The sequence below is a fragment of the Galendromus occidentalis genome, unplaced genomic scaffold (assembly GCF_000255335.2).
Source record: "Galendromus occidentalis unplaced genomic scaffold, Mocc_1.1 scf7180000077448, whole genome shotgun sequence".
In the NCBI taxonomy this organism is placed as follows: domain Eukaryota; kingdom Metazoa; phylum Arthropoda; class Arachnida; order Mesostigmata; family Phytoseiidae; genus Galendromus; species Galendromus occidentalis.
The window spans coordinates 49,383-73,821 of NW_003805436.1; the positions used below are offsets into that span (position 1 = coordinate 49,383).

Consider the following 24,439-nt stretch of genomic DNA (forward strand, 5'->3'; position numbering starts at 1 on the left):
GAGATCGGCATCCGAGCAACGTCCTTATGTCTCCCCTGCTCTGTCGGCCGCATTCTGCAAATCTTGTCGAGTTCATTCTGGGCAGGTACCCAATACGAAGCATGGAGCTCTCGCTTTTCGTGAGGGTTCTGACCCTGGTATCAATTGTGAATTTCTCCGGTGCAGCTCAAACGATAGAGCCCAAGATGTGGGACTCGGTGAACACGTTCGGTTTTCGTCTCCTCACGAACGCGTCGACAGGATCGGACGAAAATGTCCTCGTTTCACCGCTCGCGGCGTACACTGCGCTGATTGTGGCAGCATCGGGAACAAGTGGAGCTACGAGATCGAACATTCTGAAAATTCTCCAAGTGCAAGATATTTCGCGGAACGACATCGAGGGACTCTTCTCGACTTTCACAGATGGGAAGCCGTCTGATGTCGGGTCAGAACCCGTCCCGAATCCTCAAAGAGCTCCCGCAGCCCTGCAGAAAACTTCCGAATCGCCCCATGGAGTATTCGGAACTCCACAGAAGTCCTTCGGATCCACTTTCCAGAGACTCCCGGGTGACCATCGCAATGCTGAAATAAACGGCAGAATGAGCTCGCTGGGAACTAACCGCAACCCCACGGCTCCCCGGAACGAAGCCCCAGGCATGAATTCGTTGAATAATATGGCGAATCACGGAATCGGATTCGAAGCCCTCTACGGATCCGATGGCAGTTTCTATGAGCTGCCGAAAGCCTACGATTACGAGGAGCAACGCATAGATGTTCCGGGAGCTCGAGGAGCTTCCTTTGCGCGGCCCGAGATGGCGAGGTCGAGAACTTTTCATCAACATATCGGGATGAACACCCGAGACAGCTCCGCGACGTTCAAGAACGCCCCGCGATCTGCCCCCTCCAGAGCATCGAGTTCAGAATCTATGGAGTACCCTGAAGAATACGCTGTCTACCGGGAGCTCGATGCAGAGCCCTCCGAGCTTTCATTCTCCCGCGTGGCGATGCCCAGAGACTACCGCTCGGATGGGCGCTCGTCATCTAGAGGTATGAATTGGATGGATCCCGCCCAAGGTCAACCGCTCATCGCTTCGAAGGCGAAGCTGATTAATCAGTTCTATGTCAACGAGTCGGTTCCCCTGAGAACTCCCTACGTCCAGGAGTTGAGAAGATTGTACCGGACCCCAGTATTGAGGAGCAACTTCCAGCAGAGCGAGCTGACCCGACAGCTGATCAACTCGGTCATGTCTCTCGAAACCGAAGGCTCGGTCGCAGAACTCCTCGAGAAACCTCTCTCAACCACTGTGGTCTCGATGATGGTCAATTCGCTCCATTTCAAAGGCATCTGGTCGGACCCAGTGAGCGAAGTCAATCAAGATCGACCCTTCAATTCGTTTTGCGTCTCAGATAAACGAACGAACTCGCGATGGATTCGTATTAACGGGGTATACCCTTACACGAACTTGGCTGATTTCGGTGCGCGCGTCTTCCGCATCCCTCTCAAATCCGACGACGTGATCTTCAGCCTGGTGCTCGTTCTTCCACACAGAAAATTCTCCTGCGATTTGGTTTCTTGGTTGAACCGAGTGAACCAGTGGGCGGGAATCGCGAAAAGCCTGTCCCGAATGGAGGACACCAACGTCGATTTAATCCTGCCGAAGTTCGATTTCGACCAAAGTATCGAACTCACAGAAGTTGTTGAGGGCATGGCAGAGGGCGAAATTTTCACATCGGCGAATTCATCGATCATGACGACGTCGCGAGGCATGAAATTAGACAAAATAATTCACAAGACACGACTCAGTTTCAATGAGCACGGGACGAACACAGATGCTCCCGCGAAGGGGGAGACGTCTGGCGTCCCCAACCCCAGTAAACGTCTCGACGCCAAAAACGTAACAATTGCGGCAGATCGTCCATTCCTGCTTTCTATCCTAGCCGCCGATCCACGGAGCAAAACCGAGGTGCTGCTGTTCTCGGGGATCGTGAATCATCTTTGAAGCGTCAAGACGAGACGAAAGCTCGATATTGGGGGAACCTCCTTTCGAAGGGCTAGTCGAACTAGGATCATGAGAAACCATAAGTGGCTGAATAAATGTCCCCCCCCCCTCCGATCCTGATTATTCTCCGTCGCGCAGATAGAGCTCGTGATTTCCGAGCCGACTCCATTGAATCAATCCGTTGAAATCGCGACCCGGTGGGGATCGGTCGGAGCCGTCCCGCTCCCGAACATTTCTATGAACGATTGCTTTTCCTCTCTAGCGTCGGCGTTACTCTGTCAGCTAATTCTTTCCAATCCCACGGGCTTCAAACTCATGATGAAGACTACCGCTTCTAAAAACAGCATTTTCCCTGGGTGCTGCACTATAGCTCGCAAATGAGCCGAACGGGAAATGAAATGTCGAGCTCCAATCATTTACGAATGTATCACCCAATCACTACGCAGAATGGGTCGAAATATCGATCTTGGTATCGTATCGAGACACTGCGCTCGATTGACAGTCCTCAGCGGAACCCAGCAAGATCGATATGCGAAAATTGATCGAGGCGTGAATGAATTAAGAATTTCATGTGGACGAAATTTCAGCCATGGTTCCAGATCTTACCCGCGACCGTAAAGGTCGTGAATTCTGTATCGCCGTTGGGTTCGCCAGCGGCCGGAACCACACATCCGGACGCGCAGAAGCGCGGGAACGGCTTTCCTCCGGAACAAATAATTGGAAATTTCTGATACGAAGACTGCGGGTTCAATCGAGAAAAGCTTGTCCCCAGCTATAAGATTCGTTTCCCGATGCCCAAGTTGGATCGCAACAGATGAGCGCACATTCCTCAAGATTTGCTCCAAAATTCGAATCTCAAGGTTTGGTACGGTTGCTTGACGGCTTTCGACTTTTTTGAGCCTTTTCATTTTGAGCCGGGACATGGTCGCAAAGAGCACATACCGACCCTGGGTCGCCGTTGGATCGTAGGTAGAAATGCTCTAGTCCAACGATCCGGTCAGAAGAGCAAGTTCCGCGGAATATTTCCGAATGCGTCCGTAAAAGACCCGTCATTTGGATCGCGGTCCTGACTCCTGAGTCGGGATCCATCGTCGCCCTATCTTGTATGACATTATTGACTTTATATCGGCGTCTGGTATCGATGCCGATAGAGCTCCGAAAGCATTAATCGAAAAAATGCGGCAGGTTCCCTTCTCCGAGCGATTCTTACCCTCGCTCGAGAGGCGTTGGAATGCGCTCTGCAGAAGAATGGGCTCATCATTCGGGTGGCTCCCGCCAGCCCAGAATTATGTCTTGCCCGACATTCGAGCTCGAGCTTGAGTTCCCGCGGCTCACAATCAGCGTTAGCCGGAGGTGCGATTGCTTCGCTCTCGAATCGCCTGTGTCAACGGAAGAGCGAGAACTACCACAATTGAATGTCAGACTTGCCTTGGAGGAGGACCGCACTTGACATACATATGTATACTCATCCAATTGCTAGGAGTGACGCACCGATACACGTCTGAGGATATCACTGACCTGATTCGCTGCCGGGGTCAACAAGAGGGTCGAGTGTTCGTCATAATGAGAACTTCGACTGCGGACCGCAATGATTTCAATTCGCGAGGTGTCGGCGCGGGTAAGAGCCGCGCCGCCTGGGTGGCGGCTCGGGTGCGGTTCCGGTCGCGGCTACCAGAAAAACTGTATAGTCTTGAACCCAGTCGAATGGATCTGCCCCTCCGAGTTCTTTCACGGATGCCCGTTTGTGACCGACGGAAAACTGCCGTGTGAGATCAAAGTCTTCGTCCGAGGCTGAAGAGTCAGAGTCACCCTCCCTCCGAAGTTCTCGATTGTGCTCGGGACCCTTTGCAATGTCCTTCCGGAAGTAATATTGGTGGCTTGGCCAGACAAGGAATATTCTCTTGTTTTTCATGGAATAATCCTTCTCAAAATAAAGAGAAATTCTGAAGCGTCAGGCCTGGTCGATATTCTTGCGAGCTAAATCGAATATATTTTTGCGAAGGATAACAACATTATGTTTCATACTGTTTTCTTCGGCCTTCGAGACTCCCGAGAACGGGTTCCAGGTCCTCCTTCCGGGAGCCCCTGGGGATGTGTAAGCCTTCAAGAAGATACGCGTCGAATAGGAATCAGCGAAGAAGCGACGAGTGGAAAAACGAATAAGCGAATGACCACCACAGATGACCGGAGTATTGGATCTCGATGGTCTCCGGCGCAAATCATTTTTGCATCCTCGTTTCGATCAGAGGCCTTCCGACTGCGCTTCATGAGATCGTCGAGAAGTCCCCTCTTCGATGAGCCTCTGGGCTCTTGCTGCCGGGAATTCGGACGTCCAGACTTCCAGACCTGGGCGGAACTGATCCCGCTCAGTGGGTGTTCGACGGGAAGTAGCGGCCTCACTGCGTCATTTCATTAGCATAAGATTTTTAGCATGAGCGACGCAATCGAACGTCATTGCATTGTTGCGGTAAGAGGCGGGATGCTCACAGAAGATCTGAAGCCCATCTTCGGGGATGATCAAGACGAGGCAAGGATTTCCGATAGATCGAAGCCTCGGTTTCGCTCTCCATAAGAGTTTGCGACCGCAGAATACACCACCCCGAGGAGGGAATCGATATTTCGATACCCCGCTTTGGAAGAGAAAGCTGAACCGAACATCGACAGAAGTCACCGAGCAAGCTTACGTTTCCGGTGAGGACTTAGTCCACCGTTTAGTGGATCGCAGCTAGAAAAAAATGGCAATCCTTGATCAGGGTCGGAACTCCGAATTCTGGGCCAGAAAATTGTCGTCGCGTCGGGTTGTCAGACGGACACCACTGGCCGTTGAAACATGGGTTCACGTTCCAAATAGCCCGTCACACCTCGTAGATGGCCATTCGAATGATCCTGATATCCGGATACGAAGCACCTTGTCACAGTACCGAAGAAAAAGCGCGAATCCCTTTTCTGGGCTTCGTCGAAATCCTTGGTCCGTATAAGCGACACTGATTCTCATGAGCCATCCGAATACTGAGTCGTCGCTCGCAGCGGCTGAGATCCAGAGTCTCAACTTGAATGACTTCAAACTCGATCCTTGCCGACGCGACATCTGGATTCTGATCTATTGGGAGTCACGCAAAACCTGAAGAGCGAAAGTCCAAGATTCCACGAATACTGAAATCCAGATGTTTCAAATTCAAATTCCTCGCGTGAATCTCTATACGCATAAGGTACTTGATTTTCTGCAGCGTTGCAACGGTATATTAATCGCAATTAGGTGTTTAATTCGATGAATTATTTCGTCAAGACGTTTCCAAGATCGTCTAGGGGAGGGAGGTCGCCAAGGACGCGCCCTTGCCAAACGTACGCCCTATAAATCAGCACGACGGACACCATCTAGCATCACAGTCTTCCGACAGAGGCTACAATGAGAACTTCACTTGTATTCGCGGTACTCGCTGCTCTCTTGCTGAGTTCAGAAGCTCTCTTCCTCAAGAAGAAGCTCGCCCTCGGCATCGGCGCAGCTCTCGGAGTTGGTCTCGTCGGTGGACTTCTAGCAGCGAAGCATCACAAGGGATACGGCTACGGTGGCTATTATGGAGGACACGGCCACGGAAGTTACTACGGTGGTTACGGCAAAGGACACTACTTCAGTGGTTACGGCAAAGGACACTACTACCCCTCGTATTCATATGGGTACAGTGGATACGATGGCGGCTGGTCCCCTTACAGCGACGGATACTACGGTGGATGGTAAAATGTTTCCGACTCGACTGTCACTCACTCAAGTCAGTCAAGCGATTGTATATTGTGCATAGATAAGGCCTGGGAGATTGGCCCTCGTGAGCCCACGGTTTCGTGGGGTCAATGATTCGAATTTCGAATGCTAGGCAGCCCGGTCTTTGTAAATGATTTGACAATTTTCTGCTCTTAGTCATCCCGCAGGAAGTTGTACAAGAATAAACGTGATTTTCAAAAGACGAGCCGTCTTTTCTCTTCCAGAGCCGGCTTATCCCGCCGAGGGCGGAATCAAGCGATCAATGCGCTGAGCCCCTTCAATGAGCAAATAACATAAGCACGCCCCACGATGGACCTCATTTTCTCGGATGTTCTGGGGGTTGATAAGCCCTGAGTGGGTGGCATCCTCCCGATTCGGGGACTGTCTCGAGGTCGCAGGCAAACGCTTCGCTGGTCACGAGGGGGACAATGTTCTCACAGACCAAAGAATTCATTTTGCGAACAGAGAAAATTACTTCAAACTCGATTTTCATCGATGGTTCCCTCGCGCAACGGAACCTCTCCCGGCAACATGACATTGTAAATTATAAGAACACACACGACGCGCTTCCCACTGGCGGTGGCTCGAATTCACGCTCTCTTGAGAACTTCTCAGATTCGTTGACAATCTATTTATCAGACCTCGATCAAATAATATAGTATGCGCGAGTGAAATTTGAATTCATCTTTTTTTTTCCTGGCATCAGAGTGGCCATTCTTTATGGAGTGCGCGAACTGTCGAACCCGCCGGATCGAGGAACCTCTACCTCTCTGCCATGTCTCACGTGGACCGTGGATCATGAGAGGTAACCCGAGCAGCCCCGGGGCCAACTAGATGAATTCGACGACGTGAAATCACGGTCAACTAGCTATGAGTGAATGTTGTTTTCATTCGCCAATAACGAGCTATAGTGTCAGTAGGGAGCTGAGCACGACGAAACCCTCAATTTTTTCAATGCCCTTACTTCCGAACTCCATCCCGAGATGTTCCCGCAATTATCAGCGCAATGTTCTCGATTAACGTGGGAACTAGCGACTCGACACATCTCAAATAAATCCGTAGGAGACCTTTATGGCGCCTCGATCTATTGCTGTCGAGTTCAGCTGACGCCGCGAAGTCGGTCAGTGGCGGCAAACCGCTCTTGACAATGCTATTATTCCGCGGAACCGTCGACGTAACGTTCGGAAGTCAGTCTCTATAGAAGATCGCAGCCTGTTGTCCATGCAAAACTGCGGGCGGAAGACTTGGTACGATTCTCTTCTTATCATCGGTCAGCGATCGAGATATCCATCCCACAGCAGAAGAGTGCACAGGAATCTCTGCCGCACACGAATACGTGAGATATCATAATGATCAATTATTATCTCTGCGAGGGACCCTGACAACAGCTGATCGATGGCGCCTTCGGATTAGTGACTCCTTGACGATACTGAATGAGAAGGAAAACTCGTCAGGAACTTCATTTTACCCATCGACCCGATGACCCTTTTTTCAACCCGTCTCGGATAGAGAAAACACGGACTCCGCGCACTTTGAGCTCATAGAAGCGCATCCGGCTTCCCAGCAGCCGATCGCGTCAGACTGCATCAATTGATTGAGGGATCTGTAGGAAGATGGTCATGGTAACGGGGTGCGCGATTCTCCTACGTCGGAGCCTATCCTACCTTCATCGAGAGAGCCTATTGTTCAGGTAATCATGATCACTCTGAAACCATACCCGTAATTAAGGATTTCGGCCGGTCTTGAATGCATTGAATGCATATGAACAATGATCGTAAACAAGATCGGCATTCTGGAGCTCAAAAGAGATTGGTGCTCGATTGAATTCTTTCCAGACAGCTGTTCGACGATATCAGCTCAACTTACACCTACTTGATAGCCGATCTGCGGTCTAAGGACGCCGCTCTCATCGATCCCGTGCTCGAGAAGGTCTTTCGTGTGATTCAATGTCGTATATACAGATTAAGTTTCGTGAAGTTCTTCTGAATTCCTTGCGAGGCCGCCCTCAGGAAGGCGTTTGTTTCCTCAGGTCGATCGCGATCTTCAGGTGCTGAAAGATCTGAGGCTCAACCTCAAGTATGTCATGAATACTCACCTTCATGCAGACCATGTGACGGGCTCCTATCTGTTGAAGAAATCCGTTCGCGGCTGCCAAAGCATAATATCCGAGTCGTCCGGAGCCAAAGCGGATATTCACATAAATGACGGCGACACTGTGAGCTCGGGAGAGTTTATTGGGGAGATATTACTCGATGGGTATTCATCCACATCCAGAAATTGACACGATGCTTCCAAACGTCGTCGAAGCCTCCCCAGAGTTTGGATTTCCCAATATTTGAGCTCGATTCAATTTCCAGATCCAAATTGGTCCCCACCTTGCTTTGCGGGTGCTCGCCACGCCTGGTCACACGGACGGCTGCGTATCATACGTTCAGGATCAACTAGGGTAAGAATCCGAAATCGCGGGTATTTATACAATCGCTCCATGCATCCGTCCTAAAAAGCAAAATGAATATCCGTTCCCGGGACATCAAACCTCGGCTGTTTGGTCCAGCCCGGAGCAGTTTTTTTCCTTAGTTGTTCGAACCGGTCGTGATCGTCTTTTGCGCGCACGATCAATGTCTAGATTACTCATCGTCAGTAAGTTATGGACTACGATCGTGTTCCTCAGGCCGAAACTCGATCCTCCAGGTGTGTTTTCACCGGCGACGCTGTATTGATTCGCGGATGCGGACGAACCGATTTCCAGCAAGGGTGTCCTGAGCGACTTTACGAAAGTGTCCACTCGAAAATCTTCACACTGCCGGACTCTTACCTGATATATCCAGCTCATGACTACAAAGGTAGGAGATGATCAAGTGATCGATTATGATTACTGTTTATAACTTCATTCGGCATGTTATCAGTGCTACGATTAATTGAACCATGCTTTTGGTCAGGTTTGACTTGCTCCTCGGTAGAAGAAGAAAAGTCCTGTAACCCGCGGCTCACCAAGTCCAAGGAAGAATTCGTAGAAATCATGAAGAACCTAAAACTCGCCTATCCGAAGCAGATTGACAGAGCCTTGCCTCTGAATCTCGTGTGCGGATACCAAGATTGAAAGATACGATCCCCCGGGTCAGTTGACGCGGTCACAAGTCGTTTGAGAAAAGCCGTTTTCTCCCTCTACTCGTTCCATGCTTTTGGGAAGCTCTGGACGATTATCAGAAATGAATTCAGCAATAAACGAGTCATCCTTTCGAGACTAACACCATCCCCTGGTTCGAATCGGAGCTCTGCGAGATTTCGGGAAAATCGCAGAGCGCCCGGCAAGGAACAGCCACTGAGTTCATGAAGGAACATGAATGTACATTTATTCATATCGCCATAGAATAGTTTGTTTTTTCTAGTATCCAGCCTGTTCCTGCCGATTATAGCCTTCTTGTCCGCGGTCATTGTCGCGATGCCTCCTGTCGCCGCCTCGATCTCTCCTGTTCTGGCGGCCACCCCAGTTTCGATCGTTGTCTCGGAATTCTCTCCGGTCCTTGTATCCGTCGCGTCCACCCTCTCCGCGGTAGTTGGGCTGTTGGTTCCGACCGAAATAGGCTCCTTGTTTCACGTCCCAGAGTTTGTCGTTGTGATCGCAAAGCTGCGTCACCTTGTCGGTGAGCTGCAGTGCAAGTGCCTGAATACGCGATGGCTCAGACCGATGCATCACAATCATCTGATTGGGCTCATCGATGCTGGCTGCGAGTTCGGCCTTGATGATCATCTTCGACACAATCGAGTGTACGTTTTTGAAGTCCAATTGGAACTGTTCGCCCAGCGTGCGAAGCGACAGCGAGTCGTAGACGCACGAGTACATGAACAAATAGGTTCTGAGAGACTCTTCCTTGACTTTCTGCTCGATCATAGAGCGAACTTTATCTGCCTGATGGAATAGATTCCAGACTTTGACGTTCATTTTGTCGTTGATGACAAAATCGCGGCACGCCTTCCAGTTTCCGACGCGCATAGCTTTGCTGGCGGCCACGACGTGTTCACGCATGCTCTCCGGCGGCCCGACCAGAGGTTGGCGTTCGGTGTTCCTCAACTGGTAGTGGAAGCTCTTGGAAATCATGCGTTTGCGACCGTCGAGCTCGTGGGCTACGATGGCCGGAATTTCGAGCAGCATGGCCGAAACGAGATAGACACATTCAAACAACTCCAGATTGATGTGTTTGTGGTATGGCATCTGTCGCCGTTTTTCTATTTTCTCCTGTTCCGAGGTGCGTTCCTGTTGACGTTGCGGCAACAAACCTTGGGCCAACATCTCCTTGGCACGACCTGCATTGAGGAAAGAAAGATCAGTGAGAGGACTAGACGAGAAAACCCTAAGAGGGAACCTCTAATGCGAGGTTCCCATCCCAGGAATTGATCCCTCTTGGGGAAAAGGGGAGTTCCCCCTCTCTCCCGGTGCCACTTTCCCCCTTCCTCCTCCCAAAGGGAAAAAACGAGGCATTGCTCCCGAAAATTCCTTCTTTCCCTCATGGCGTTCCCCACTCGGACTTCCCTCTTCCCCCTTTCCCCCCCTGATTCCTAGTCGTCAACGTGGACTGAGAAATGGTCGAGGATCAGAGACCGCACTGGCAGAGCGGCGTAGATCCTTGGTACTCACCTCCGGACTGGATATCGAGCAGGGCGTTGTGGGCGTCACGAATGTTGCCATGCCTGAAGGCGCAAAGGCCGAGCTGTACCAGGGCCCTGTTGTACAGGATCTGAGTGGCCACATCCGCGCACTGGATCGAGTCCTGCAGATGCGACATCAGCATGAGATCCCGAGCCTCGTACCATTTATCGTGCAGCGCCGAATGGTAGATGTGGCAGAGGATCGCCTGCGTCCTGATCCTGTCGGTGGAATCGTTGGCGTAGATGTACTTGCACAGCTTGCCAATGAGCTCCGCGGAGCTTCCCGGCTCGTTGCTGAGAGCTTTCGGGTCGAACTTGTAGTACAAGTGGTCGATCTTGCGAAGGTACACCCGACACAGTTCCGAGGGCGGGCAGCCCAACTCGAGGTATTCCTGGAGCCGATCGATGATTTTCACCACCGCGGTCTCGTCCTTGAGACGCTCGATGTATTCAGGCGAATGCGCGTCGGCGTTCTGCAAGATTTTGGTGAACTCCTCATCCATCTTCTCGACGACTGTGAGAATACATCCTTTGACCTTGAACGGGGGCTCGTTCAGAACCTCGTTCTCCTCAAGGATATTCTCGCCGATCGTGAGCACTTCCTTGAACTCGAAGAGATCATCGAGACAGGAATTGATGTAGCTGAGAGTTTTCTGCCAGGTCTCCTGCTTCATGCACGGCGAATTCTTCAGATTGTAGTCGAACAGAGCCGAGATGATCGCGAACATGATCTTCAGTTGGAACGCCGCTCCCAAGTTGTGCTGAGCCGCGATCGACAGCAGTTCGGAGAGCATCGAGATCTGCTCATTGCGGTCGGTTCCTTTCTTCCCGCGGGCGGCGACGATCTCGTTGAGTTTCTTCAGAACGGTCTGATGGTTGATCTCGGCATCTTTCGAGAACATTTTCGGCTTTTCGATTTGCATGGGAACTCCGTATTTGACGGCCTCCCACTTGCCTCCTTCCTCGTCGTCGCCTTCGTCCCGCTTGCCCTTGTCGTCCTTGCGTTTACGCTCACGCTTCTTGTCGCGGTCTTTGTCGCCATCTCCGGTTTTCTTCAAGAACTTCGCGGCCAGGTTATCGGCGTACTTGTCGTCGTCGCTCTCAGACGACGAGTCCGAGTCGTCCGAATTATCCCACATACTGTCTTCGCTGTCGTCGTCACTGTCTTCACCTCCGCCGTCGCCGTCATCGTCGTCCTTGGCTCGCATCTCCTTCTTCCGCAGCTGAGGTTTCTCCTCGGACACCGAGCGACTCACGGAGGCGTCGGAATCTGATTCAGCGGCAACTTCGACCCTGAAGAAAATTCGATTTTTTAACTTTCAGATCTGTCAACTGAATCTCTCAGCGAGCCTTCAGCGCCGAGGGCTCGGGTTTGGATCGGAAAACACCAGGACTGAACTCACTTCTCTTCGACGTCGTCTTCGACAGGATTTTCCTTCCACGTGGCGATCTCCTTCTCGAAATCTTTGTTGTATTTCTTTATGCGCTGACGCAATGTCGCCAAACCCTTCGAGTTGTTCTTGCTCATGTTCTTGCGGCCCTCACGATCCTCCCAACACTCGGTGATGAAGTCCTCCATCTCCACAAGAATCTGAAAGTCGGGGCTCGATTGAGGAGCGTTCCACCGGATTGATTCCATCAGGCTCAACGAAATCTTCCGGTCCTGCAGTCTGGAGAGGAGCTGCGGATCAATGTGGTCGACCCCGAGATCCGAATTACCTTGATGTAGAAATTGGGGACTCGACCTCCGTCTTCTTTATCGATAACTGGCTTGGCCTTGGTGAAAGCCTGCGTGAGACTTTCGAAAGTAGAGAGGATCTTCGCCATGTCTTTGATTTTCTTGTGATTGCGAATCTGCTTAATCAGTTCCGTCAACTCCTCGTATCTGTAGGGGAAACGTGACATCAGTTTGTGTTTTACCCTCGGAATCTTCGGAATCTCCGGAGGATTGGCATAAGAACACGCTAACGCTAAATCACCGCGGGCCGGTGCGGGGATGGGAGACTCACCTTTTCTCCCGCGTGGACCGGACCACACGCTTGACAACTTCCTCATCGTCGGAGACCGCGAGTGCCGCAGCGATGTTTTGCGTCTGCGGCTTCGGTACGGTCTGCTCATCCTCGGATGATTCACTCTCGGACTCGGAATCGCTTCGAGCGAAGAATCGCGACATTGCTTCACTTTCAGAGTTATATTCCTGGAAAAAAGTCCCGGAAGTCAGGAGCCGACTTCATCTTGCAGCAACTACGGCGTCACTAGAGAGCGGAATAAGCTTTGCAGGCCGATATCGAGGCTGTGCAGGACGATCATCGTATCGTCCTCCGAACTGAACGCCGGAAGGGCGGAGGGGTTTCCAGATCGTCACAAACGTGTGGAACTCCCACCGACGACGAGTGCGACTCCCTTCTCGTCTCCTCGGCCCCAAAACGCCTGACAAGGAGACCAAGGAAACTCTGACGGACCGTCGTTCTCGCCGGGAGTTTCCTCTCCGTTCGGTAACTCGGCGGCCAGAAGGACATTCCACGAGCGATAGCTGTACGGATCGGAAAACACTACATAGTGTTCCCTCGGAATGTTCTACGAGCTTTCTAAGACGGGGAGCCCGGCTGACGGATCTACTTCGAAAAAACTGTCGAGGGGAAAAATAAGCATTTCTCGAACGGAGCTCCCGTGCAGGTCCGGAACTCAATGGAGTCCTGAGTTCCCGAGGCGAAAAACCGGAAGTTATCGAGAACTCGAGTTCCAAACATTCAGCTCGAGCACGGGACATATGCCGGCTTACGAACGTCGCTTCCGAGCGAGTGCCTCGGGGCGTCGGGGATTCATTTCCGAGATAGCTCGAGCTCCAGGGGGTCTCCCCATTCAGACAGCGCGGACAGTAGATTTACCTTTCAGAGAACCACTTCTCAAAAGGAGAATTCGAAACACCTCACACCGGTCACAGATTTAGCGTGCCTCAGCAACGTGGTATTGCCTTCACGAGAAGAGAGAGAGCCAAGCCGAATTCGAAACCGGATGTAGGTGATCGCCGACGGGGGAATATTTTGGCGACTGCGTTCCAGGACTGGATATGCTTTGGTTGATTGAGTCTCCTGAGTTCGATCGCTCTCACATAGATTCTGATGCCGCGATAAGCATTAGTTGCTCACAAGTCCTCACAGAAATTCTATGAAACCGAGCTGGGCACTAGTTTCGGGGCGTGTCTGGTATTTTCATATCGGTTCCCTCGGCGCCGCGGTTGTTCGCACAGAGTCAGCAGGGAAACCGCTCACTGTCAGAGCGTTGTCGTCCCGAACACTCGGTCCTCCTTGCGCATAAGGAGAATCGAATCCTTCCCTGTATCAGCCTCCGAGGAGCTTGGGGGAGAGTGCGAGCCTCGGACGAGGGGTCTTAGAAAATTCCCGATCGCAATGAAGGCGATCGATTCTCGTGTATTGTATTGTGTTCTGATCTTTCACAGGACCGTCCCGAGCTCGGATGGGCTCTGCTCTGTAAAATTATTGCTCCTTCCAATTTGCTTCTGGAGACTCGGATGTGGTCTCCCGCTACGATTCCAGCAGAATGGAAGATCGGTGACCGACGTCGGTGACAATCGGGGCCCGCCACCCGCTCTCTTTTGCCGAGATCTTGAGTCGTTCCGTCGAGCGTTTGCCATTTAAAAAAAAATGTCCACGGACGGGACGGGAAATAAGATTCTGCCGGGTTGGAATTCGAATTGTAATTCTCGGTGCCTTGGATGAAGACGAAGTATCGTGAGGGACTATTCCGAATTCAGCTGTCAATTACAGACACCAAACAATATGTACGAGGTCGAGCAAGAATCGAATTTCGTAACGTCCTCCGTCGGTCGCATTTGCATGAACGGTCTGTCGGGATTCGGATTCCCGGTTTCTGATTTCAGCATCAAATCCGTAAACATCCAGGGATTCTGATAATGTTCCAATCTGTCAGAGATCCGCGCGGGGAAAGGAAGGGTTCAGTGTGACACGCCAACAGCTCTGACGCTCCCGCCCGCGTCTCCCGAGACTCTTGCTAGCTGACGTGATAACGGGCTATCTATCCTCGATAACGGCTTAAGCGACTCCTGATTCTATATCGAGAAGCGGATTGCTGCGAATCTTCCAGCAAGAAACTTTAGAATTCTGAGATATACTGGAAGCACTCTTTGTCGTTCTCGGTTCCGTCGAGATCGATAGCGCCCAATACACCGCTCGCCGACGTCGCGTCGTCGCCTTCGCCCTATCGAGCAGTTGAGCAGCCACACCGCTGTTGATGTCAGCTGTTTCGAAAGTTTGGCGCTCCACATCGCTGAGCCCTTTCCTTCGTAAAGGTGAGGGACTGAGGGATGTTCTGCAGCCGTGATAGCGGTCGCTGTTGCTCCAGCTACTGCTCCAAAAGAGAGAAAAACTACACCGAACGCGAATGAGCAGAATAGTGCCTGAAGTGTGCGCCAAAGCGTTTAGTCCAATGATCGGTTCTGCTCCATGAGCGCACTCATGCTCCAAGAGTTCCACCGCTGTCCGAATGAGTTCGAGAGAACCCCGCGCCGAAACCGCGTTCCAAGTCTGGCGAGTTTTTCTGCACATCCGGAGACTGCCCTATCCAGAGCTGTTGTTGCAGTGAGCAGCATATTGCCATGCCGCACGGAGCGCTCAACACACTGTGAACATTGACGTTGATCCGTCCTGGAGAAGCAACGAGCTCTCCGGCATCAGAAGGAGGCCAGTTTGAACTTCGACGAATTTTTCTTCTGTACACAAGCTCGTCGCTCCAGTCGCAGCTGGCGCACCAGCGTACCGGACGCAGTAGATGATTGGCGCGTGGCTGGCTGTACGGCTGCTGAAATGCTCAGTCGGTTTTCGCTGACGAAGGCCGTTCGCTGCTTTTTACAGAAGTGACACCCGCGGAATAACTCAAGGAATGAGCGAATAAGAGCTGCAGCGAGGCTCCGGGCCGCCTTGGGGAAATGCGCGTAAAGTCCGGTGCTCTGACTCTGCGTCTCCGGCAGCCCCCGCAGATGAAGTCCCTGATGAGATTCAAATACTTGTGGGTTTCCTTACGGACAACGCTCCTAGTTCTCCTCTACTATAGTTTCTCCATTGGGATAACATTCTACCAGAAATGGTTCATAAAGGTAAGTTATCTGCAAGGAATACGTAGACCGCTGACCACAGGATAGATTTTATGGAGCGGAGCATAAAGTCTCGCGATAGCGCCGTCCAACACACACAATGATTCAGGAACCGCCACAGACGGGCGGGAGTCTGAGATTCGACAGTGATACTCGACAGAATCCATACGGAAAAGAATCTCGACAATTTTGAGTGATCGACTCCGTCTGTGTCGATTTCCCCGTAATACACCGGGAGATTTTGGCTCCGGAGAGCTGGTCCTTTCAATGCTCCGTTTAAGAGCGCACGATGGTGATCGATCGGCGGAGTTGAGATTCTGAGGCCGATCGCGTCGATTTCCGTAAAACGTCGAAGAGGTGGCCATTCGAGCGGGATCGATAATTCCTCTGAGTCTTATGTCTCGAATTGATTTCGGAAAGCTATCGAGGCTCTCAATCGACGAATCTCATAGACGTCGTGTGGATGATGGCACTGACTGTTGCACGCGATTTCGGAAGTTGAACTCGACATCTGACGCCGACGCTTGCGAGCTCGGAAATCATCGCAACTCTTCCATCCCATGGTCTACGGGTCCCCGTCGGATCTGTCCATATGTTTCTCAAAGCAGAGACTGGATGCAGATGCGTCAAATCCTGAATGCGACCAAATCTTTTTTCATGAGAACCGATAACGTCTGAAGAGTCGACCCTGTTTCTAGTGATCCGCTGGGAGCTTGGCGACAAGCGGTATCTACACCGCGGTCGGAGAAAGAGAACTACACGTATGAGCTTCCGTCGAACGGCCTCTTCATGAGGCACTTCCACAGCTTGATAAATCAGTCCGTATCCGCTCAGACCCAATCTCGGTCAGTCGAAGCGACTGCGGGATTCCTCAATGTTCGGAGCGGATTTGAGTCGAGCTCGATTCGAGAATCCTTTCTATCACATGGCTGGGTGCTCCGTGCTGCTCTCAGCAGGAAAAGTCGGAAGCTAGCGTGAGCGGAATAGCGCATATCGATCTTTCCTTCAAGGTTCATTCGCTGTAGCCAGCGCGGTTGGCCTCTGGTAGGGAATTCCTCTTTTGGCTCCCTCTGCTTTCACAATGAGGAGGACTGCGTGAGCTCACTAGAATGGGGCAGGGCATTGTCGTCGAAAAATTTCGAGAATCAACACCCGCATGAGACTCTTATCTCATGACATGGGCAATCGATGCCACAACACTTGCAGAGAGTTCTAATATGCTGACAGACTTCCGGGCTCCGAGCTGTCACAGATGGAGACTGTTGTCGAGGTCCCCTATTCCGGCCGGAGAATTTCCGCATGAAGGGTGTACGTTTCAGTGGAAAGTCTCAGTCAGCTTCGGACGTCCTCGCTCGTTTGCGGCGCTGGCGTTTCGCTTCCACAGTTTCGAGCTATTTGAAGTTTTCTGGCGCAGACGGTTTCCTCTGTGTTACGAAGCACGCTGATGACCCAATCGCGAAAAGACGCGTTTCTGGTCATCTGCGACATCGTTTCCGACACAGCCGGACGTTGTAGGAATACGATGCTCTTTGTCTGAGCGATGAAAGCCTGCGCGTGTAGGTGAACCTATCCGAGTCCGCGCATAGGAGACCCTGGTCCCTTTCAGAGGACGCTTTTGAGGCAAACTAAAGTGTATCGGCTGGTCCCACCGAGAGAAAAGATATCCCATAAAAAATAATGCGTAGCGTATTACGCAATGTAGTCAAGAAACGGAAGAATGCATGACTCGATCAAAAATCCCGAAACCCTGATTGAGATATCGACACGAAAAGACGAAAGATAGAGAGCCATAAAATTCCCTTTTCGGAACATATCTTGGGTCGTCATTCGTCTTGAAGCTCCAAGCGGATCTCACAGATTCAGGAAACTCATTCCAGGATTTCCATTTCCCTCTGATTGTTGTGACATGTCATCTCGTAGTCAAATTCATCCTGTCATGGCTGTGTCGAGTGGTGAGTTCCCGGCCCGTCCGTATGCTTCTCTATCCGAGATCCGATGATAATGATAATGATGATCAGCAGTATCGTTCGGCCAATTGATCGTTTTTCTTTTCCAGACCTACACCCTATTCACTCGACGGCAGCGTGTCCTGCTACCCTGGAGCGTCTACGTGCGACATCTGGCCGTGACAGGATTCGCTTCGGCCCTGGACATCGGGTTCAGCAACTGGAGTTTTGAATTCATCACAATCTCTTTGTAAGTTTTTCATCCGTCACTCCATGAGACTCGGAGATCGGAATCGCGATGGACAGCTCTGCTGGGCGTAAAATCAAATTCTAGGCGGTCAGATCTACCTTGCGCGGCCATGTCTAATTGCCGCTCCGTGGTCGCTTTCATGATCACAGTAGGTACCTTCTCCCAGATGACAACCGATGACGGTGAAACTACAGACCGAGCTGGTGAACAGGATTGACTGTTCGCCTTTTTTCTTCCGCCTCACCAGTCTCTCCAGGCTCGATGATGGCTCGACTTCGGGAATCGAATTTCGCTCAGTCAGTCTCCTCAGACACAGAAAGTCAGAGGGTCAGATGTTGGATGTCATTCGATTGGGGATATCTGGTGGCATTGCGTAGAGGCAATCTTTTTACTCTGTGTCGGCGGGGACCTAGTGTCATCATGAAACTCGTATGTGGCATAGTCGCTGTCCAGGATACGTGCGATCCGGTGTTCCATTCCAAGAGGGAATAATATCTGCATCACGTGTCCCACGCTGCAGCAAACGTTCCCCGGTACGCATGAAGGGGCACGCTCCGCTCCGCTCCGCAATCTACTGGAGAGACAGTCTTGCAAGAATTTTCCTCCACACCGTTAATTTGACCCCGTAGATTTGACTCCGAGGATCGCTCCTATAGGGGGGTCGGCAGTCGGAGGGTATCCCTCCAGGTTTCCCGCGGCGGGTCTGGGAGTCCCGGTCTTGAAGCGACCGGAGAGGATCGCATTTCGAACTGATATCTGAAAACCGGATCCCCTCGCTCATACGCGATAATTTCAATCATCCTATCAGACACTGCTCGAAAGACCGGAACGCAGAAGGCCGAAGCTCCCAATATTAAGGTCAATCGAATTCATTACAGGTACACCATGACCAAATCGACCTGTATCATCTTCATCTTAGCGTTTTCCTTATCTTTCGGCCTGGAAAAGCGGAGATCCTCACTCATTGCTGTAGTATCGCTCATAGCTATCGGACTGTTCTTATTCACATATCAATCGACGCAGTTCAACCTTGAAGGTTTTCTGCTTGTTTTGAGCGCCAGTGCCTTGGCGGGTTTGAGGTGGACTCTCGCACAATTAGTGATGCAGCGGAAAGAACTGGGTAAGCAAGTCCTCACTCATCGGCATGACTTCGGTGGATTTGTCCAAATGTCCATTGTCGATCATCGATCTGAAGAAATCCGGTGGCTCCACCGGGGCATCTCTCGACGAATCCTCATCTGGGGTAACGACGAATTTTCTTACGAACTCCAGGTTTGGGCAATCCAGTAGATATGATGTATCATATTCAGCCATGGATGATAGTGGGACTCTTGCCGCTGGCCATAGCCTTCGAAGGTGAGGATATCTCAGAAAACGCGAGATCAGATGCGGAAAGTGAACGAGCAAACGATTTGCGGCATCTAGCGTACTCGGACTCCACGAGCCGAGGTGGAATCACAATAATCCCAGCCCTCTCTCGATTCAGGATCTCGTTTGGCGACGTCAGAGAAGATATTCCGATTCAGCCCAGAACAGGAAGAAGTGCTTTTGAATAATCTGCTTCGGATCCTCGGTGGGAGCGTGATCGCGTTTTTCATGGAAGTTTCCGAATATCTTTTGTTGAGCTACACTTCGTCGCTCACCTTGAGCATCGCTGGCATTCTGAAGGTATGTTCCGTGCTCGCCGCATTTCTTGTGATTGTCACGAAAGGCTTGAAATTCCCCGGAAACCCCGTCCCAATGCAATGATATTCAGTGTATTACACTATGAGGATTGGACAGCTCCACCGTTCAGATGAATGAGACCGTTCTTTGCAGGAAATATTCACCTTGTACTTGGCCGTAGTCTACAGTGGAGACATACTGAGTCCACTAAACATGGTCGGGCTCGTGATCTGCCTCTGCGGTATCACGATTCATGTCATTTGCAAAAGCATCCATCAGGCTCGGAGCGGTGAGTATCGAGTTTTCTTCAGAAAATATGAAGCTCCTCCTCCTGACATTCGGAAATCAAGCTCAAGGTCGATAGAGACGCTCGAGGCTTCTACAAGAGACCGTTTTCTCGAATGACATCGAATAATTGGAAATGAGAAGATTTGAAAGCAAGGAAAAATATCTTATGCGAGATCAGAATTCATTCATTCGACCTCAAAAAGAAACAATTTTTAATGCTGCCGTATCGGATGATAGATCGTCAGTCGCAAGTATCCGTCGACATAGACAAGCTTCTTTGAGGTATGACGTTACTCTTCCTCAACGATATCACTTTTCGATGCGACTCCGAAGGAATTTCCCAAAACAGAGAGCTCTGAACGAGAGGCGGTATCTCGGAATATCAAGGGAGAAATCCGTGGTGATGAGACTCGCGGATTCCCGTAGATCTTCGATTACGGATTTCGCTTCAATCTCCAATTTGTTCCAGAAGACGGAGTCATGAATGAGAGTGCCGAAAGCGGAAGGAGAGATGGAGTCCGCGAGAGCCTCCTGCTCCCTGAGAGCGATGAGGAGGATATCGGTGTCGCTTCGACCTCGTCTCACAACAATGCCAACGATTGCTCATGATGAACCAAAGTCATTCTGCCAACCCCTGTGTCTCTGGACTATCTGCGCGAGACAGATCCAAAGGTCCGATATCTCGATTCCCATGCTTCTCAGCTGGATCGTGATTGTGGAATGATGTAGTCAAGGAAAATCCCGCTTGTGGAGCGCTTTCGAGATCTCTGAAAATTTTGTTGAGCCCCGCAGCCCGAAGCGGTCCGGGAAAACACAGAGCGACTTCTCGTCCGGATACTAGCTCATCTGACAGCGTCGATCCTAGTCACATTGTTTTGCTCTCAAGGAGACTAAATTGTCTCAAATACCGATACCTTACATTAATGGCAGCTATATGAATCGGAGTCTGTCTTGAGAGAGTCCCAGAACTTTTTAGATCTGAATCCTTCATTTCACTAAGGTGCTCCGTAGAAGGGCTCTGCACCGCATGCTCGCAGATCGTGGAGTACTAGGCAACTACGTCGTGAGTCGGAACCCTTCAGTGAGAAAGAAAGTTTTCGAAAAAAGAGGGCGAGGTCTCGTACCTAAAGTGATTTATCCAAGGCAGTCCTCCGGAGAAGATTGAGAAATCGTGTTAAGAATCACATATGATACATTGTACAAAATAAAAATGATTTTTATGCGAAAAAAATCGCTGGACTTTTCGGATCATTGGAAAAGAAACTCCCAGGAGGTGACGCGGCCCATTCGTTGATTTAGCCAAGCGTCGAAGCGTCCTCGGAGAGACGCGGGAGCCGTTGCAGGGGAAAGGCGTCTAAGTTTCGAGATCGGATTCGAGGGGCTCACGCCGTTTCCTTGACGTAAGAATTTTGAGAAGTAAGAGGCACGTAGGTGATTGCATTAGGAAAATATATCCTTTATCGTGGTCGGTTCAGGCAGGTGCCGAAGAACTCAGTCGGATCACATCATCCATACCCAATATTCCAGGCAATTCGTTGACGGACCGCTAGAGCACCTCAGTTAGACCCGGCAGCTGCATCACCGCATTCCTTATGCTTGATGAGACCTTTCGACAACAAGTCCGGCACTTCGACTGCTAACCACGGACCGAGTCCTAGAGCCATGGCATGGGCGATCCCAAACTTCGGAACGTTCCGTGCCCAAAGAGGCTTGAAATGGTCCGAAAGACAGATTTTACCTCCTGGAAGATAGAGTTTGCCATCAAGAGGCTCTGTGGAGTATGGCACTCGAACGTTCGGAGGAAAAGTGCGCGGATCCGAACTGCTCCCTCCTCGTGAGTCGTGAATGAAATAGGTGACTCACCCCTGTACATTTTGGCGGTCTTCCCGTCGAGCTCTGGGATTGCGATCTCTGGTGCTGTCGTGGGATATGTTACGGGGATATCGAATTCGATGTCGAATTCATATTTTAGCAGTTCGTGTATGTACCAACACTTCCCGAACCATCTGGTTCCGTCTTTGTTCGATTCTAACCGGAACCAATCGTTATCGTTTTGCTGTGAAAATAAATGAGAGACGATATTGAGCGATTCGGGGCGGTGTTTGGTGAGCCGAAGTCATTGCTCCGATTCCCAGGAGAATTTAGGGAATGTCTTGCACGATGACGTTCGATGCGCGAGGTCAGATCAGCTGTCTCGAAAACTTGCGGAAATTCGAGAGGCTGAGGAAGGACGAAACATACGTCGTGGGCGACAGCATGTCTCACGGCACGGTCGAGCCGGAGAACTAGGCTGCGTGATTTACCTTGTTGTTCTCCACGTACTTGATGAGTGACTGATATTCTTCCTTCAGCCTCGGAACCCAGAGATCTTTGTCACGTGGCCCGGCTTTAGTCTTCAGGAGAGGAATGGCACTGAGAGTTCTCTTCGTCGCCTCATCCACCATTGTGAATCTTCCTGAATGATGCTAATCCCACCAAAATCAGCTGGATATCGATGTCACAGGAGCTAGTGCAGTTGGTGAGTCCGAACAGATGGTTGGAAACAGCGACAGAAACGCACGTTGGTATATATTCTCCCAGCACAGAGTGAATTCGTGAATGCCCCCGATTCATGAAACGGATAGTGAGCTTCTAAAAGGATCAATGCAGTCGCCGATTCCACGCGCGAGCAAAGGGGAAATATCATCAACGGGGTCCCCCGGAGAGAGAAGACGGGCTAGGACTTGTTGAGGATGGAAAGGGGTGATGAGAAAATTACGGTGGTCAATGATGTCGATGATCTTCCCCGCGCGGGTAATTTGAATCGTGCAACTTTTCCACAACCAGGATGATCAACATCAGCCCCCACCATCCATCCACCATCCATCCATCAATCGAGCCTGTATTTTCACAAAGATAAGATGGATGAATCATACTCGATAGTCTCGGAGAACTCCGATTTTCGAAGGTGGATGATTTTTCTGGTCTTTCATGCAAAGCCACCAGGAGTCCACCGGAAAGCGTTGCACTACCCAATATCAATGCGTCCGATCACGAGAACTGGACCTGCGGATGCCAATCGGATGTAGAGAATATAGTTCCGTATACGCATGAGCACCATCTGCTGTACTTGTACCTGCGCCGGTGAAATGCCTCTCAGGAGAGGAGGGGAGGGAGCCTTGTTCGAGGATTGAACTATCTAGGGGAATTTCGAGAATCTGACGTCATAAGTCTTAAGGAGTTTATTCCCCGCTAAAAGCAAACCAACACAATATGCCTAGTCCCACTCGCGAGCCTCACCTCTCGCATTTTTTGATGGAAAATATGGAGAATCGGGGCGCAAATTTTGAAATTTGGCGCTCTACTTTCCTGTGTTTAGCTTGAGCTCATCCGACATTTAGCGGGAGTCGCGCCGTTTCGGAACGGCGAAAACTTTCTGCATTGTCACCGTAAACGCAGGAGAGTTTTTTCGATCGTGAGGAAAAGTCGTGACAATGGGTAGCGCGAAGTACGATAGGGCTATAACTGTGTTCTCGCCCGATGGACATCTATTCCAAGTAGAATACGCCCTCGAGGCTGTCAAAAAGGGAGCGAGTGCGGTGAGTAGGTTGCCGGTACTCCACACGGCACTTTGTGATGGAACGAATCTCTCGGAACCGAGAACTGAATCGATCCCTCGCAAGCGTCTGGCGGCATCATATATGATGATGGAGAAGATTCCTGAGAGAACTCTTGGCCTCTTCATCGAGGACTTGCTTCTCCGGATGCAGTCATGCTGCCACTTATCGGAGCCAAAGTTCGCATTCGCGGGCCGGGATTCTCGGCGATTCAGAGGAAGTTTCGGCAGTGACATGCCTTCTCGCTATTCCAGGTCGGAGTTCGAGGCAATAACATTGTTGTGCTCGCCGTTGAGAAGAAATCGATCGCCAAGTTGCAAGAAGAACGTAGCGTACGGAAGATCTGCCCAATCGATGACCATGTAGTGATGGCATTTGCCGGTAAGCGAGACTGGGAAACCAGATCCTCCGGGCGTACTTGCCCTGACCACCTCATTCCGACCCCGTTGTGGAAAGCTCGGATCCATGTAATGTGCGAAAGGCTAATCATGTCATATCCTTTGATTGCAGGACTCACCGCCGACGCTCGAGTCCTCGTGGACTGTGCTCGGGTGGAATGTCAATCACATCGACTGACTGTTGAAGATCCCGTGTCGTTGGAATACATAACTCGGTACATCGCTCAGCTGAAACAACGTTACACGCAGTCGAATGGCCGAAGACCTTTCGGCATCACCGCTCTCCTGGCAGGCTTCGATCCCGACGGTACTCCCCGACTCTTCCAGACGGATCCTTCAGGGGTCTACCATGAGTGGAAAGCCAACTCGACTGGCCGCTCGGATAAAACTGTCCGAGAATACCTCGAGAAGAACTACAAGATCGAGGAAATGGCTGATGACGATAAAGTGATCAGGTTGGCGATACGGGCCCTGCTCGAGGTAGTGCAAGGACGGAGTCTCGAAGTCGCTGTCATGCGGAGGAATCAGAAATTGAAGATGCTGGATGCAAAGGAAATCGAGAAGTACGTGGAGTCGATTGAAAAGGAAAAGGAAGAGGAAGCCGAGAAGAAGAAGGCGAAAATGAGCGGACAACAATCGCAGTGAATAACCTAACAGTGAGGTCTTGACTATATTTTCATTCGAGTTTCGGGACGTGATTCGCGCGCCACCAATATTTCAAGAGCTTGGGGCAAATGTTCGAATACACGGAATTTCTGAAAAGCACCTCCGTTTTATTTAAT

At 50.9% G+C, this 24,439-nt stretch overlaps 6 protein-coding genes across 8 annotated transcripts; 4 read left to right on the top strand and 2 right to left on the bottom strand.

Moving 5' to 3' along the window:
• The first annotated feature begins 5,385 nt into the window (after positions 1 to 5,385).
• Positions 5,386 to 5,715, top strand: LOC100903127 (keratin-associated protein 19-2). Its single transcript, XM_003743519.2, has one exon. It carries the CDS (start codon positions 5,386 to 5,388, stop codon positions 5,713 to 5,715), a length of 330 nt encoding a protein of 109 aa, XP_003743567.1.
• A 1,286-nt stretch (positions 5,716 to 7,001) lies between these two features.
• On the top strand, positions 7,002 to 8,975 carry LOC100903271 (persulfide dioxygenase ETHE1, mitochondrial). Its single transcript, XM_003743520.2, has 7 exons — positions 7,002 to 7,072; positions 7,246 to 7,426; positions 7,572 to 7,665; positions 7,766 to 7,951; positions 8,094 to 8,182; positions 8,428 to 8,579; positions 8,676 to 8,975. The coding sequence occupies exons 2-7, from the start codon at positions 7,350 to 7,352 to the stop codon at positions 8,834 to 8,836; spliced, it is 759 nt and encodes a 252-aa protein (XP_003743568.1). The 5' UTR covers positions 7,002 to 7,072; positions 7,246 to 7,349; the 3' UTR covers positions 8,837 to 8,975.
• A 94-nt stretch (positions 8,976 to 9,069) lies between these two features.
• Positions 9,070 to 13,381, bottom strand: eIF3c (eukaryotic translation initiation factor 3 subunit c). Its single transcript, XM_003743521.2, has 6 exons — positions 13,272 to 13,381; positions 12,393 to 12,580; positions 12,103 to 12,268; positions 11,787 to 11,974; positions 10,373 to 11,676; positions 9,070 to 10,041 (listed from the first exon to the last, which is right to left on the bottom strand). Exons 2-6 carry the CDS (start codon positions 12,554 to 12,556, stop codon positions 9,122 to 9,124), a joined length of 2,742 nt encoding a protein of 913 aa, XP_003743569.1. The 5' UTR covers positions 12,557 to 12,580; positions 13,272 to 13,381; the 3' UTR covers positions 9,070 to 9,121.
• A 1,968-nt stretch (positions 13,382 to 15,349) lies between these two features.
• On the top strand, positions 15,350 to 20,272 carry LOC100908273 (solute carrier family 35 member C2). The gene is made up of 8 exons (XM_003743553.1): positions 15,350 to 15,517; positions 17,392 to 17,466; positions 17,571 to 17,710; positions 18,589 to 18,830; positions 18,983 to 19,066; positions 19,197 to 19,378; positions 19,529 to 19,664; positions 20,133 to 20,272. The coding sequence occupies exons 1-8, from the start codon at positions 15,350 to 15,352 to the stop codon at positions 20,270 to 20,272; spliced, it is 1,167 nt and encodes a 388-aa protein (XP_003743601.1).
• Positions 20,273 to 20,880: 608 nt separating this feature from the next.
• On the bottom strand, positions 20,881 to 22,332 carry Ufc1 (Ubiquitin-fold modifier conjugating enzyme 1). 2 transcript variants are annotated; one of them, XM_018639625.1, is made up of 4 exons: positions 21,967 to 22,332; positions 21,527 to 21,719; positions 21,179 to 21,404; positions 21,013 to 21,057 (listed from the first exon to the last, which is right to left on the bottom strand). In XM_018639625.1, exons 1-3 carry the CDS (start codon positions 22,105 to 22,107, stop codon positions 21,220 to 21,222), a joined length of 519 nt encoding a protein of 172 aa, XP_018495141.1. In that variant the 5' UTR covers positions 22,108 to 22,332; the 3' UTR covers positions 21,013 to 21,057; positions 21,179 to 21,219. The 2 variants fall into 2 exon arrangements, with proteins under 2 accessions (XP_003743572.1, XP_018495141.1); XM_003743524.2 differs by having other exon boundaries at positions 20,881 to 21,404.
• On the top strand, positions 21,925 to 24,419 carry Prosalpha4 (proteasome alpha4 subunit). Of its 2 annotated transcripts, none has more exons than XM_003743523.2 (3): positions 21,925 to 22,181; positions 23,514 to 23,640; positions 23,770 to 24,419. In XM_003743523.2, the coding sequence occupies exons 1-3, from the start codon at positions 22,158 to 22,160 to the stop codon at positions 24,300 to 24,302; spliced, it is 684 nt and encodes a 227-aa protein (XP_003743571.1). In that variant the 5' UTR covers positions 21,925 to 22,157; the 3' UTR covers positions 24,303 to 24,419. The 2 variants fall into 2 exon arrangements, with proteins under 2 accessions (XP_003743571.1, XP_003743570.1); XM_003743522.2 differs by lacking the exon at positions 21,925 to 22,181 and adding an exon at positions 23,025 to 23,241.
• The last annotated feature ends 20 nt before the right edge of the window (positions 24,420 to 24,439 follow it).